Here is a 15828-nt window from a genome sequence, read left to right as displayed (position 1 = left end):
CTAACTTAAGAAACACTGACCTGTTTTTTGGGGTGGGTTTTTTGTTTTGTTTTGTTTTTTTGTTTTTTGTTTTTTAATGAACAAAACAGTATTTTACTGAGTTGCTACTAAATTTCAATTGAGTCAGACCTGGAATACAGAGGTACAGACATTTGATTGAAGCGTATTGATTTTCCTCACCTGCTATTTGCATGAATTACTGGATTATAATATCGTGAGAACTGCTGCCATCGAGCATGGTGTGCATCAGCCTACAGTATAGCTTTAATCATTTTGTGTGATTTTTTGCGAAGAGCTATCAGAGAAGACACAATAAGTACATTTTACTGATTTCAGGTTGGAGAAGTTTTAAGCAATAGGGAGATGTCAACACAGGGTGAGGAAGATGACCGTGAAAAGGAAATGCTTTCTTTAGAGCTCTGTCTCAGCTAGGTTGCAGGAACATCTACAAGGGGGTTGAAATAATGCAAAGAAGGGTTTTTTTTTTTTTTTTTTTCAGTGCTGAAAACTCTCCAAAACAAAGAGACACAGATTGATGCTTCCTCCCCCACTCCTGCATTGGCAGATTTCGGGAAGCACTTTGGCAGCTCCAGGGGGTCATGATGTGGCCAGGCTTCTTTGGGGTTTGTAAAGAAACACCAGGGCAACTCAAGCGTGAAGCAAGAGCCAGATCTTAACGGGGATATTGTTTGTGGCTCTGTTACCGGAAAATGCAGTGACCTTAACAAGGCCAAAGTTGTGCGGACACAGCAATTACAAAATCGAGAAGGGGGTGGAGTGAGATACTGGAGACATAAAAGCAACAGCAGGTGGCCCCACAGCACTGCTCTTCCATCTGGCAGGACAAACCAAAGATGAGGTGAGTCCATGGTTCCGCCACTTCTCCCCTTTCCTCGCTCATGCCATCTTTCTCTGTGCACATCTAACCACGAGATAGTGCAGGTATGGGAGGGGGGGAATCAAAGGAGAGATGGAAATCAAGAACAAAGAAATAGGGCTACTGGGCTAAACTACAGTGAATTAAGGGGTTCAGTTTAGCGTGTTAAATCTTCTGCTTCTCTGCGTCCATGAGAACATGACTTACTCTAAAGGGTATCGTTTTCCTCGAGGTTACAAAATTTCCATCCTTACAGGGGATGCCAGAGGCTCCCATAGTAGGCTTTCTGGTATCTAAAATGTGTTCATTAGCAGACTTTTTTTTTTGTTGTTGTTGTTTTAAAAATTGTGTAAGACCAATAGTAACACATCTGAGTGACCAATTAAGGCACTGAGATTTTATCAAAGGAAAAAAAACTTTTTTTAAACACTGAAATAACAAGACTACCAACTTAACATAACTAAGCAATCTCTGTGCATTTGGCTTCTGTCAGTGGAACCATTACCTGGTAAGTGTGGCCTGTGCAGTGATGCCCGTGTTGGCGGTCATGCTTTCTGGAAGCCTGTTATCTTCCAGGCGACCTTTTGGCATTTTGCTGTTTCCTGAAGGCAAATTATAAAATAACAGGGAAACTATAGAAACATTTTAAGTTCTGTATATTTAAAACCTCTAACTGTGGAAAAATTTAAAAAGTCGAGAATAGCATAAGAAATCCCTACGTTCCCACCTTCAAGTTACCCACATTTTATTGCCCAATATCCTGTACTGCCTTAGGGGTACCTGACAGAGGCTTCTTTTTGTAGGAGAGCTCATATATTATTAGCAACTTAATGTTTCCCAAATGCTGCCAGAAATTGAGGCCTGCAAGTCTATGTACCTTCCAATCTTGGTAGTTCCTCTCTGGGTCTTATGTGGAATTCCCAGCAATACAGAACACACTGGAACCCAGTGGACTGTGTATGTGGGTGGTGGTGGGAGGCAACTTCTCGTCCTGACACTTCCATGTAGCCTCTTCTCCGGCTGGCTAATGGGAGGGGTGTGTGTGTATGTGTGTGTGCGCGCGCGCACGCGTGTCTGTGTGAAGCAAGCACCCCTCGTCTTCTCTCTGCAGAGCCCTGGGAGCTGTCGTCGCCCTTCTCCTCTGGGGGCAGCTTTCTGCAGTGGACGCTGGCAATGAGACCACGGATAACACAGGTAGGTCTTTGGTTCAGGTGGGAGCTGGATGCCCCAGCACTGCTGGGTCTCATTTTGACCCTATCAGATCTGCACTCTCTCTTTGGGAAGAGCCACTTCCTTCTTCTCGTCTTAGTCTCTGGTATTTCAGTCCTGTGAATAACGCTGGGGAGCCAGCCAGAGAAAAGGGGAGATGGCCTTCCCTTTGTCTTCCCTTTGAGGTGGAGGGCAGGTGATATGCAGAACAGCTTCTTCTCAACTTTTCATGGGTCTCTTGGATGAGTTTCTGGACATGAACCCTCTCTTCCTATTACATTCTCTTTGCAGAGGTCAGCTGCCCAAAACCTCCAGAGATTGCGAATGGCTATGCGGAGCACTTTGTTCGCTACCAGTGTAAGGCCTTCTATAAACTGCGCACCGAAGGAAATGGTAAGACCTGGACAATGTCCCTGCACCCTCCTCCTTCCCGGCCTTTCCACAATGAGTGGAAGCGAGGGGTGATGGGCCAGAAAGCTTACATGTTCTCCTTGGAACCAGAAAAGGTAGATTCTAATAGCAATTTTGTTACCAGTAGCCGTGGCCTTTTGAGCAAATTAACTTTAGCTCCAAGTTCTCTCCTTTGTTAGGGGAGGTGATGCCATGTAGCCTACCCATCTCAGGGTGAGATCTACATCTCCCAAAGGAGATGTAGTAAAGGAGATCTCCCAAAGGAGATGTAATAAAGGAACCAAGCGTGGTGCCGGTGATGATGATGAGTGGCCCTTACCTAGTGAGTACTGTGTTCCCAGCACTATTCTAAGTGCTTGACGTTCATCTGTTTGCTTAGTTCTCACAACATCCTCTGAAGAGATACTGTTACTCTCGTTTTGCTGATGAGGAAGCTGAGGCACAGAGAGGCTCAATAACTTGCTCAAGTTTGGGTAGCCTATAAGATGAACAGACAGAATTTGAACCCTGGTTCCTACTCTGTACTATGTCTCCATGACAACAAATCTGTCCTTCTGGGTTTCACTGCTGCCCCCCACCCCCACCCCCGCCCACTTGGCTTCTCATACAGCATTCCTCCCTCCTCCCCTCCCCTGTCCTTTCCTTCTCTCTCTGATTCTCTTTAAACACCTTTTCTCCTCATGCTGAGTCCAGATTCAGTGTTTTTGTTTTTTTTTTTTTTAACTCCTTTCTTTTCTTTTGGTTTAGGAGAGTATATGTTAAACAGCGAGAAGCACTGGACCAACAAGGCCATTGGAGAGAAACTTCCCGAATGTGAAGCAGGTAGGAAGCCAGGGGCCTTCAGAAGCTGAAGAAGGGTGGGTGTTGAGAGTCTGGTGTGTGGGTAGGCATCTTGGTCGAAGTCTTCTAGAGGCACAATCTTCCTGAGTGGTTTCCTCTGAGCATCTGAGGGCCAAGATGAGGGACCTGGCAGAACCTAAAATGGTCAGGCCGATAAGTGAGCATTTGGGTGATGACTCTCCAAAAAAGCGCACTAAGGATCTTGTTCATTTGGGTCTTCAGGGTATTGACTAATTCACTGTCCACACTGCCCCCAGAGGGTCAGAAGGCCCTGTGTGTACAGAGAGGCTGCCTAGGGAGTCCAGGGTCAATTGTACAGCCAGCTCCAGGAAGAATTAGTCGTGGGAAGACAGAACAAAACTAAACCCATGGAAGTAGGAGGCAGCACGTGGGAAAGGGGTAGGGCTTCTGTTTCCTGTTTTTAGAATGAGCTGCTGCTCCTCCCCTTTCCCTGCTGGGACGGGAGGATTCTGACTGCCCTCTTCTACGATTAGTGGTGCAGATCTGCTAACCTGCCTTCTACCTAAAGTCTGAGTTCCAGCCAACACTGCAACAGATGGCTCTTTATTCAGAATGAATTATAGCTTCTCACCTTCACGGTGAATTTTCGGGAGTTGTGGACAGGTCTTTGTTGTGATAAATCGTTTAAATATACATCACCTAGGGTTTGAAAATCTCAGCATTACTTTTTTTTTCCATGAGTTAGAAAAGCAAGAAATAGAACTGTGTCTTAGTGATGTAAACAACTTTATAAAAAAGAGCCACTTTAAACTGTAAACAATGGAAATGGGAGGAACAGGTGGTAAGGGAAGGCGTGTAAATATTCCTAGCTGTGCAGAAATTAACACGACAGTTTAGACAGCAGCAAGTGCCAACGTTTTGCCCCTTTCCCACACTGGGAGATTGACATTTCTGCTCGACTTTCCCACTCTCCTTCATAGTGTGCGGAAAGCCCAAGAACCCGGTGGATCAGGTGCAGCGGATCATAGGTGGATCAGTGGACGCCAAAGGCAGCTTTCCCTGGCAGGCCAAGATGGTCTCCCATCATAATCTCACCTCGGGCGCCACACTGATTAGTGAACAATGGCTGCTGACCACGGCTAAAAATCTCTTCCTTGGCCATAAGGATGATGCAAAAGCAAAAGACATTGCCCCAACTTTAAAACTCTATGTGGGGAAAAATCAGCCTGTGGAGATTGAGAAGGTGGTTCTCCACCCTAACTACTCCAATGTAGACATCGGGCTCATCAAACTCAAAGAAAAGGTGCCCATTGATGAGAGAGTAATGCCCATCTGTCTACCTTCAAAAGATTATGCAGAAGTGGGGCGTGTGGGCTACGTGTCTGGCTGGGGGCGAAATGCCAACTTTAATTTCACTGAGCTACTGAAGTATGTCATGCTGCCTGTGGCTGATCAAAACAATTGTGTGAAGCACTACGAAGGCAGCACAGTGCCCGAAAAGAAGTCCTCGAAGAGCCCTGTAGGGGTGCAGCCCATACTGAATGAGCACACCTTCTGTGCTGGCTTGTCCGAGTTTCAGGAAGACACTTGCTACGGTGATGCTGGCAGTGCCTTTGCCATTCACGACCAGGACGATGACACCTGGTACGCAGCTGGAATCCTGAGCTTTGATAAGAGCTGTAGGGTTGCCGAGTATGGTGTGTACGTGAAAGTGCCCTCCATCCTGGCCTGGATTCAGGAAACCACAGCTGGCCACTAATGCTGCCTGGCTGGGAGCCCTAGCCTGACAGCAAGACTTTGCTCTGGAAGAGGAAACTGGATGGGAGGAGGGGGGATAAAACGGGGGATGAGCAGTGCTGAGTCAATCAATAAAGAACTTTCTTTTGAGTCATTTCTGTGCTGTTTTTAGCCTCAGGCCTTTTTTATTCTCTCATTTATGGTACAGCAGCAGCTAAGTGGTATAGACTACTCGGAGTGTGGCAGAAAACACGCCAAGCCAACTTGAAATCCCTAAGATGAAACAACCTGTCCCACCCTAGGGATCATGCTCACTGACTGAGTGCCCACCAAATGGCAGGCCTCAGAAAGGCACTGTTGCCCGCGTTTCACAGACACGGAAACAGACTCGGAGAAGTTAAGGGATTTGCTTAAGGCTATACAGCTAGTAGATAATGAGGCTGAATTCACTTAAAATTTTTTTTAAATGTTTTATTTATTTCTGAGAAGGAGGGAGACAACATGAGCAGGGGAGGGTCAGAGAGAGAGGGAGACACAGAATCTGAAACAGGCTCCAGGCTCTGAGCTAGCCGTCAGCACAGAGCCCGACGCGGGGCTCGAACCCACAAACCGTGAGATCATGAACTGAGCCGCTATGACCTGAGACGAAGACGGACGCTTAACCAACTGAGCCACCCAGGCGTCCCAAGGCTGAATTCACTTTGAACCCAGGTCTGTCTGGATGTGACCTTTAGCCCTCTGCACTGCATCTCTTCTTTGAAGTGTTCTGGTGGAAGAGTGTAGGCTGATGAGGAAGACGCTAGCTCACCGTGGGATGAAAAGAAGGGTTTTGGCACAGGCATTATTTTATTTGTGCTCTAACAAACCAGCACCTCGGGAAACAAAGTAAGATGGGGTAAAAGCAGGATTGCTGGACTTGCTGAGTCCAGATCATAGCGTGGTCATACATTTGCCAAGTGCCTTCAGTCCCTTGCCATCAGTCTCCGGTTTCCTTCCTGAGAGGCTTGAAATAGATTATGTCTAACGTCCCTATGAACATTCTGGAACTTGCTAAAGAGTTACAAGTCTCTTCCTCAATAGGGTATGCTTTTCCCAGTTGGAAGAAACCTATCCTTTACTAGGGGCCAAATGCAAGCCACCTGAGTCTACCCTTTCACAAAAACAGGGTCTTGCTATGAAGGGTCTCTCAGAAGAAAGGTTTCAGAACCCCTGTAAACAGGAGGCTCTTCTACTATTCCTTCCTGCTATTTAAGCCTTCGGTACACTGACCTTCCATCAATGGACCTTGTGTCCTATGAAAATATGGCCTCTCCTTCTCCTGGTATAAAATGCCTGATGTCGTATTCTCGCACCAGGGTCTGCCCTTCACTGTGAAGTTGTCCCCACGTGTACTCTCCAGGTCCATCAGCACTGTCAACAGGTTAGAGCTAGTAGAGACCAATGAAGATCTTACATCTATATTCTAAAAGCTGTGAAAGAGAGAATAGCCAGAAACGGAGTATTATACAAATGCATAAACAACATGCCTCTCAATATAGTTCTGCCTTTTTCTGCCGGTAGAGCTTTGGCACTAAATATTCTTGAAGAGAAAACCACTCCACTTTTCTTGAAGAACTCTCTGATTGCACTAAGTGGCTTCTGGCCACTGTTCCAAAGGAAAATAAGAGGAAACTTTTGGCACTTTCTCAATTCACTTCTCATCCCTGGCTTCCTCCCCAGCAGCACCTCCTGCCCTCCTGCTCTACCCCTTGGGTTTTCGTGACACGGAACTCCGTGTGGCTCTCTGAACATGTTCTGCTGTCCCCAGAATGGGCTTCTTCCTCCTGGCGCCCTCTCCCGAAATGCCTCCCCCTTTCCACACAAGTATGTTCCACCCTCCTTTCAGGTTCAGGCATTGTCTCCTCTACGAAGCCTTCTCCTATTCAGGAGTCATTTGTTTTCTATAGAACTGAGCACAGGACAGGGCATTCAGTATGAACTCAGTCAGTACTTATGAAATGGAAAGCAACTAAGATAGGAACAAAAACAATTAAAAAAAAAAATCAGGACTTAAGAGAAACATTCCCTAAAGACCTCGGGAAGAAAGAAGATATGAGAATTTTATGCACGCAAGTTCTGAGTTCTGTTGGTACCTGAGCACCTACGACACGTCAAGTACTGTGTGACTGCAGTTCTGACAGAAATCCAACTAACAGTGACAGGCAATGAAGACATTTTATTCTTTGTCCAAGGAGGCAGTCTAGAGTTCACTGAGTAGCTCAGTAGCATCACCAGGGACCTGGGGTTTTATTGTTTGTCTCCGCACGTTCACGTTTCGTCCCAACGCTGGTCCTCACGGTCCTGGGACGGTTGCTGCCAGTTCCCCACATTATTCCTGGAGCGGCTCTCCCCTTTCATCAGCAAAGGACACAAAGGCCACAGCAGCCTTCCTTCTAGGCCACGTCAGTGAGAACGAGGACGCGCGGTCACCTGTTCCTGCAGAAAAGGCTTGGAAAGGAAGTGCCCCGTGAAGGGGAGAGTGAACTTGCAGAGTCAGTGCTGGTCTGCACAGAGCTGCGAGGACGCTGCTTCCCGAGCAAGTCGATGCTGCCTGGCGCACTGTGCTCCGGCTCTGCACTTACTCCCCTGTTCCAGAAAGTCAGTATCCAGAGGCTCAGTGAGGTTTTGAGAGAAGTAGGGTCTTGCCCAAGTGGTGGCAGGTTATGCCAGGGCTGCTGGAAGTGCAAGAATTCTTCATAAAGTTATTAAAACAGGCAAATATCACAAAGTTGTTATTTCTTTTTAAGGATTCTGACATCTCTTTTCAGTCTTGAATCCTTGGAGTAAAATCCTTTGCTTCAGAAAAAGGCAGAACTGGGACTTCTGGGAGAAATCTGCTCCTACTTACTAAGGGTAGTTATTTTTTGTTCAGCTTAAATTGGGTGCTGGATGGTAAAGGTTCAATGTCCCATTTCTTGGGCAATTTAATAACATAAAACCTAGTCAAATGAGCAAATCGGGATACTGTTTAAGTGTAAGCCAGAAAGTTTCCAAAATAAAACATTTTCTCACTCTCAGTAGAGAATCATTTATTCCAAGAGAAACTGAGATAACAGGGACTGGAGACAGGAGAGCATGATATACACACACACGAGTGGAGGAATGGGTGAGGGGAGGGCGTGTGTGTGGGCACATCGAGGGTAGAAAATATGTACTTCTGCTCTTGTGGGAAGTGATTTTCTATTTTACTTGTATATCAAAATAAACATAAATATGCTAGCCAATGTTTAGAAGGGTTCCTTATCATCTTAAGGAATAAAGAGAAGCACAATATCAGTTTTAAAAAACTGACCCCGGTCGTCTTGACCGTTCTGGGGTTTGCAGGGTACAGACGTTTAAGTATCCCTGCCCACCGCAGGGTCTTCTACTTGGGGGTGGGGGATCTTCTACCCAAGTCAGCACTCTTCTCTGCTGCGACGCTGGGCACATGTCTGAAGGACTCCAGGAAAACGGCACAGCTAGGCTCAGGTACTGTTTCAAGATGTGCTTTTTTTCTTCAACTTTGACAGTACTGAAGGCGCTAAATGTCTTGATAGAGAAGGTCATATTTGGGAATATTCTTGGGATCAATAGGACTTTGGACAATAAGCTTTCCCCTCATTGCTCCTCGATAAATTACTTCAACCAAATCTATGAAGTCTTGCTTGGTTTTGAAACTTCCCACAAACTTAGTGTGATCGGGAGACCTAGAGAGCACGGGAGAAAAACAACCGCTCAGAACTTTTAGCAATTTCTCACTGCAGGCCTTCAGGATAAACAAAATGAAGCACAGTTCTGATTCTTTCTGCTCATCATGGAGATTTCAGACATAAGTCCGACATCTGATCTCTCCGTTTGTGATTACAGGGCCTATCTGATACAGGACTAAAAGCAGAGCTGTGAGCCACTGGGAGGGCACGCAAGTGCTACCATGTGAAGAGCCTCCACTTCAAAAATCTACTTTAATCTCTTCGCAGCTCCTTATCAAGTACAATGCCCTGGGCATTGGCGTGGGCGTAGTTTGTTACTGCTGCTGTTGGCTACACTGTGCAGAGCCCGTTAACTGGTCACTGTCTGTGAGTTCCCCTCATTTATACATTTGAGTAGGGAGTATGAAATCATTTTTTTCCCTCCTATTTCAAGCATCAGTTATGTTTACTGCTGGAAAAAAACATTACCAGTGAGGCCAAAGGCCACATTTTGGTACATATTCTTCGAGTGTATGTGTGTGTGTGTGTGTGTGCACACATGTGCATTTCTGTTTTCAAAAATCATGGTAGTTATATCATGCAAACTATTTTGTAATGTTCCAAATAACATAAAACCTACTTCTTTCAAAGTCATTAAACCTGTATCTACAACATCATATGAAATTGACATCTAGTATCCCTCTGGGGACATCCAGGTTCTTTCCAAGTATTTTGCTTCCTAAATAATGGTAGGATGAATATTCATGCAGCCAATTTTGCCCACTTTCAAGATTATTTTCCTTTAGATAAATTCCTAGAAATGCAATTGCTAGGTTAACATTTTTACATATTAAAGTTGGCCAATAGTGTCATAAATCACCTTTTAAAAAGATTGCCCACATGGCTCAGTGGTTTAACTGTCTGACTCTTGATTTCAGCTCTGGTCATGATCTCACGGTTCAGGAGACTGAGCCCCATGTTGGGCTCTGTGCTGATGGTGCAGAGCCAGCTTGGGATTCTCTCTCTCTCCTCTGTCTCTGTCCCCCACCCCCACCCCCGGCCACTTGCACACGCATGGGCGCTCTCTATCAAAATAAATAAACTAAAAAACAAAACAAAACAAAAAAGATTGCACAGGGGAACCTCGGTGGCTCAGTTGGTTAAAAGTCTGACTCTTGATTTCAGCTAGGTCTTGATCTTATGGTTGTGACTGCTGTGAAGGGCTCCACATTGGGCATGGAGCCTGCTTAAGATTCTCTCTTATTCTCTCTTTCCCTCTGCCTCTCCCTACCTCAAGCACGCTCTCTCTCTTAAAGAAAAAAAAAGATTGCACCAAATTATTACATCACCTGTATCCTAGGAGAATAAATAGCTTTAAAATACTTAAAACAGGTAATGTTTAATGCACTTTCAAGTAGATAATGACAAAACAGATACACAGATCTAGACAAGCAGACACCTCAACCACAGTGAGAAATGATAAGAATTATGGACACACTGAAAACACATGTTGAGTACTGGGATGCTGACTGGATACAGTGGAAGGTGTTAAAGATTTCACGGTACATATTCTTTTTCTTTTTTTTTTTTTTAAAGATTTTTATTTATTTCTAGGATAGAGAGAGACAGCATGAGCAGGGGAGGGTCAGAGAGAGAGGGAGATAGAGACTCTGAAATAGGCTCCAGGATTTGAGCTGGCAGTCAGCACAGAGCCCGACGCGAGGCTCAAACCCACGAACCGCGAGATCATGACCTAAGCGAAAGTCGGACGCTTAACCGACTAAGCCACCCAGGCGCCCCTCACGGTACATATTCTTGACAGAATTGTTTGGAGAGTGACATCAGTGTTCTCTGAGTGGCAGAAGACAGGACACTTGGCCAGAGAGAAACATGTCTCAGTTTTCCAGAAGGAACACTTCTTTTATAAATGCAGCCTACCAGTCCCACAAGTTTAAGAACAATGACATATTTTGTTTTAAATGAAATTCCTAGGAAACTTTTTAAAAAGCTGTTCTAATATTTTTCACACCGAAGGGTAGTTAGTGCTGCACAAACCGTATAATTCTTTCCTACTTAAGTAGGATAGTAAAATTTGCCAATCATACTGGAAATGCTCCCGTTTTTGCGCCGAAGTTTCACATGACCAAGGAGTGGGTCAGCTGGGGATGCAGCACCAACACAGGGCTCACAGAGCCACCCTCACAGGCAGGTGAGTTACTGGAACCACTTGGGTGAAAGAACCTCTCACGGCTGCAATGACTTCAGGTCAATCTAACTTACCCATAATCCACTTTCATGTGCTGCCCATTGAAGAAAAACACAGTAGATGGAATATAACTGATGTCAAAATAGTGCGTGTAAACTGGAGTTCGGTCCACGTCGACCAGATATATAGCAGACATTTTACTCAGGTCAGAAGAGGTCTTAGAAAGCTGCGAACAGAGAGAGGCACGTAGGTTACAATGGGAGGGGCAGCTAAGGTTTCTTCTGTGAAACTTTTTACTGCGATATTGTTTGAAAAAAGTTCCTGGGGTAAGAATCTCCCGAGTTCCACATTAGACACAATGTAACCTTATCGTTCAGACAGGGTCCTGGGTAAACCGTGTGAATACATTTCTCTTTTTTTTTAAAAAAATAGATTTTTGGTTGTAAAAAGCTTTTATAAGCTTTTTATAGGTTTATGAAATCCATGTTCGCATAAAGAAAAACAGCTCATAAATATGTACGCCAGACACTGAAATTCCCCCAAATCTCCTTCTTTCCAGTTCCCCTGTAAATGATAATCATAATAAAAACAGTGAATACAAGTGTGGCGGTTATTATGCGCTAAATGTCCAAAGTGCGTTATACTTATTAACTCATTTGATCCTTACAACACTCCTATGAGATTATTATTGTCCCCATTTCTTAGATCAGAAAACTGGGTAATGTGCCCCTGGTCACACAGCTGTAAGCAGTACAGCTGGGATTTGGACTTGGACAGCTTGGTTTCAGTCTATACTCTTGGCCTCTGATATTCCCTTTCCTCTATGGCTGAGAGTATAATCCTCTGGCCCTTTTCTCCCTCAGATTAACGCATCACACATTCATTTTTAATCACAGAAACAGATTCTTATACTGGATCCACACTGTGGGTGGCAGCAATAGAAATGGTGGGAAGAGGTGTTAGTTCCGGGGTAAGTCTCTCTCTATAACAGACAGAGACAAGAATAAACACATTTTGTCCTATTCTCCCCTCCCTACTCATCAGAGTATGAAGATGTGTTATGAAATCAGAGATTACCATCAGGCACACACTGGAGGCAACACACTAGAAAGGCCTATCTGCAGGCAGAGAAAACGAAGTTCGAACCCCAGCTCTGCAAGTTGGTCTGTCCTGTGGGAAGTCACTTGGCCTCCCTGGCATTCATCTCTCTGTGTGGGAGTAGTAATAGTGATGGTAATTATTCCACTGTTGTGAGCACTACGTGTTTCTGGTCCTCCACTGCCTTGTTGGTGAAACTGAAGTTGGATGGCTGCTGGTGGGGAGGGACGTCTAGGACAGATCCAGCATGATCACGGGTCTGGAGGCTTAGCTCAGGGCAGGCACATGACCAGCTCCTAGTGAAAGCGTGCAGCAGTATTTCCGGGCCCGGCCACTGCCTTTCATGCACTTTGTAGATGTTGAAGTGAGAACATATAGATTTTCAATGAAAATGATTTATTTTAAAAATTCACTTACAATATCATCTAGCTGCAGACAGACAGGATCCTCGTCTCTCCCAAACCTGAGAACCAACACCTTCTCTGCAGTGCTTTTTATTGCGTGGTCTACTTCTTTTTTGCTAGTTAGCTTGGGCAATAGGAAGCTCATCTTGACATAATCCAAATATTTTATCCTCACTGTCAGTCCTGAAATACAGCTGCAATATTTAAAGACAGATTAAGTGCATGGGTCCTAATTTAAAAAAAAATAATAATAATTCTGGAGCAGGTAATACACATATATTTTATTCTCAGAGGAAAGAAATAGTTTCATACAACACAGTATCAAAACAGTAAAAGAAACACACTAAATGCACAAACTGGTGGCAAGTCCACCAGCTTAAAAAGAAACACAAATGTAAAAAGGTATATTGTGAAAAATCTCGCTCCGTCTGTCTGTCCTCCACTGGCCCTGTTCGTACTGGCCTGTTCCTCCCCACACAGCAGGTAGCTACTTTCATTAGCTTCTCTTGTATCTTCCAGCTTTGTTATGCATTCCTATGTTTTTTCCCTCTTTTACCCCAAAGATAGCCTATTCTATTGGCCAGTGTTCCAGCAGAAGAAAGATGACATTCTCAAATTTGGTAATTTCAAGAGATTTTCATTAAGGCAGGGTACAGGGCTGTACTCGGGCTGGTAGGAGCAGCGTGCTGTTCCCACGCCTAGGCCCGAAAGAGCTACAGGAGGGAGTAGTTAGAAGTGTGTGGTGGGGCACGTGGGGTGGAGAAGGCTGTTGTATAGGAGGTCAGCCTGCAGTTAAGGGATGCAGCCGCTCTTCTCCCCCCATCTGATCCCCTCCTAATGCATCCACTGGCTGACTCCCACTGGAACCAGAGGGCAGGGGAGATGCAGAAGGCAGCCAATTCTCGTGGTCCCGGAGCATTCTAGAGAAGGACAAAGGTGGATCTGGAGAGGCAAATGACAGATGTCCAATGCATATACTTTACCCACTCTTTTGCACTTTGCACTTTTTTTTTTTTTTTTTTTTTTACCTAGAATGCACAGACCTTCCCATATCTCTACACACGTTATCACAGAGACATATTATTTCACACAGGTACCACACTTCTAAAACAGTCTTTTATTGATGAAGCATTATCATGAGTCTTGGCTTAAAGATTCTTGGTGCATATCTTATTAGGTGCACCCCATCATATGGCAAACAGATGATTAAGAGGTTGTGTGAAAACCACACACACAAAATAAACAAATCATAAAATACTCAGATAAAAGGGAACTAATCCAATTCCCTCCTTTTATAGACTTGTTGGCTTATAGTTTTGGTTCTAGCTACAGCAAGGACTAGAATCCAAGCCACCATTTCTTTTCTTCTAAAATTTTTAAATTTTATTTTAGAGGGAGAGAAAGCACGTGCAAGTGGGGAGACAGAATTTTAAGCAAGCTCCACACTCAGCACAGAGCCCAACGTGGGCTGGATTGCATGATCCTGGGATCATGACCTGAGCTGAAATCAAGAGATATGGATGCTCAACTGCCTGAGCCACCCAGGTGTCCCCAAGCCACCAAATTTCCAGTGTAGGTTCCTTCTGCTATAATAAGCTCCTATTTTTATGGTTAAGATACTCTATTTTTGAGTCCGTCCAGAAGAAAACTCCACTGAGATACTTGATATTTTAAATTTGGCCCCCAAGTTGGCTAATGCTAGGAAAAGGGAGGATTTCTGTGTGTGTGTGTGTGTGTGTGTGTGTGTGCGCGCGCATGTGTGTGAGAGAGTGAGAGAGAGACAGAGAGAGAGAGAGGTGTCACATTTTAATATTAGGAATTAATAAAAATGTATATAGGAAATGAAATTGTTCCTATAATGAACCATACTTTAAAAGGCAAGCTGATTGTTAGGAAGGACTTCATTAAATGTCAGTAGCAGAACAAATTACTGATAAAGGGAAACTCAAAGAGAGGATGGATCAATTCCACACTAGAATTCAAAGAGCAACTCCAGTGCCGATAAAGAGGAGTAAAACTAATGCTACACCTAAGAAGATGATTATAGCAAGGGATACTAACAGAGACTTCACAAAAGAAGAGGTACAAATGGGCAAAAATATTTGAAAAGTTAACCTTTACTAGTAAACAAAGAAAAGCAAATGAAAGATTATTTAACAAAGCCATTAAGTGGGTAAAGATGAAACAAACTTGCAAGAGTGTGAATAAAGGGCCACACATTCTTACTCCCTGCTGGAATGCAGAGAAGCAAAAACTCTTCCAGAAAGAAAACAATGTGAGCAACAACTCCATTTCTGAGAATTAACTCAAGTCCACAATGATTTATCACATTTTAAAAAAAAATTTTTTTAAATGTTTTTTTAAATTTATTTCTAGGAGAGAGAAAGACAGCGTGAGCAGGAGAGGGTCAGAGAGAGAGGGAGTGACAGACTCTGAAACAGGCTCCAGGCTCTGAGCTGGCAGTCAGCACAGAGCCCGACGCGGGGCTCGAACCCACGAACCGCGAGATCATGACCTAAGCGAAAGTCGGACACTAAACCGACTAAGCCACCCAGGCGCCCCTGATTTATCACATTTTTAAGGTGAAAAACTGGAAACAACCTAAATGGCCCAAAATAAGGGATTGGAAAAAATGAATGATAGTACTGTCCTGCAACACAGTATTACACAGCTGCCAAGTACTGTTACCTATGAACATTTCACATACTGAAAAGTTGTCATGATAAAAAAGTTACAAAACAACATATACAGTGGGATCCCACTGCTGTACAAAACCTAATATAAACGTATACATTTACATAGGAATATAACTGGAAATAAATATCCCAAAACCCCGTCAGTGGTTCTCTACCAGTGGACAGGTGATTTTTATTTACATCGGAGTGAGAGTCCTTCTTCCAAACTATTCGATATACATGCATACTTAATATACATATGCTTAACGATGCCTGTGGTTGGGCTACTCCTGACCCACAACCGCTACAATAAAAAATACTTACTTTATTTGTCCAAGTTATCTTCTCTTCCACTTGAAGAGTGTCCGCAACCCCGACCACTTCTCCAAAAGGTCGGTACACTGGCAGTTCCCTTCTTTTCCGCCAGCAGTGACCCTAGCTCAAAGAGTTGCCTTCCAACTCTCGGCGGACCACTTAAAAAAAAACGGAACCGGAAGAAGAAAACTCACTGGCCAGTAGAAATACTTGCAGTCCTTCCCCTCAGGGGTCCAACAAATCGATGAGATTATTCGTTATTCTAGTCACCGCCCACTTTCCCTGGCTTTGACAGGGAGCAACGTCACTTCCGCCCTTATTAAACATGCCCGACCTTCTGCCCTTTCCTCTCGGAGCCGAGGCGGAGCCTCGCCTCTCAGACTATGAT

General features: G+C 44.4%; 2 protein-coding genes across 3 annotated transcripts; one reads left to right on the top strand and one right to left on the bottom strand.

Moving 5' to 3' along the window:
• The first annotated feature begins 828 nt into the window (after positions 1–828).
• On the top strand, positions 829–5189 carry LOC120223288 (haptoglobin). 2 transcript variants are annotated; one of them, XM_039221344.1, is made up of 5 exons: positions 829–859; positions 1989–2071; positions 2378–2479; positions 3245–3319; positions 4279–5189. In XM_039221344.1, the coding sequence occupies exons 1-5, from the start codon at positions 855–857 to the stop codon at positions 5055–5057; spliced, it is 1044 nt and encodes a 347-aa protein (XP_039077275.1). In that variant the 5' UTR covers positions 829–854; the 3' UTR covers positions 5058–5189. The 2 variants fall into 2 exon arrangements, with proteins under 2 accessions (XP_039077275.1, XP_039077267.1); XM_039221336.1 differs by lacking the exon at positions 829–859 and having other exon boundaries at positions 1989–2066; positions 2373–2479.
• Positions 5190–7230: 2041 nt separating this feature from the next.
• TXNL4B (thioredoxin like 4B) lies at positions 7231–15675 on the bottom strand. The gene is made up of 4 exons (XM_039221825.1): positions 15450–15675; positions 12464–12633; positions 11023–11174; positions 7231–8760 (listed from the first exon to the last, which is right to left on the bottom strand). Exons 2-4 carry the CDS (start codon positions 12593–12595, stop codon positions 8595–8597), a joined length of 450 nt encoding a protein of 149 aa, XP_039077756.1. The 5' UTR covers positions 12596–12633; positions 15450–15675; the 3' UTR covers positions 7231–8594.
• Between the last annotated feature and the right edge of the window lie 153 nt (positions 15676–15828).

The sequence above is a fragment of the Hyaena hyaena genome, unplaced genomic scaffold (genome assembly GCF_003009895.1).
Source record: "Hyaena hyaena isolate Hyena2069 unplaced genomic scaffold, ASM300989v1 scaffold_18, whole genome shotgun sequence".
In the NCBI taxonomy this organism is placed as follows: domain Eukaryota; kingdom Metazoa; phylum Chordata; class Mammalia; order Carnivora; family Hyaenidae; genus Hyaena; species Hyaena hyaena.
Note: the sequence above shows the minus strand (reverse complement) of the source record. Positions and strands in the feature narration are given on the sequence as shown.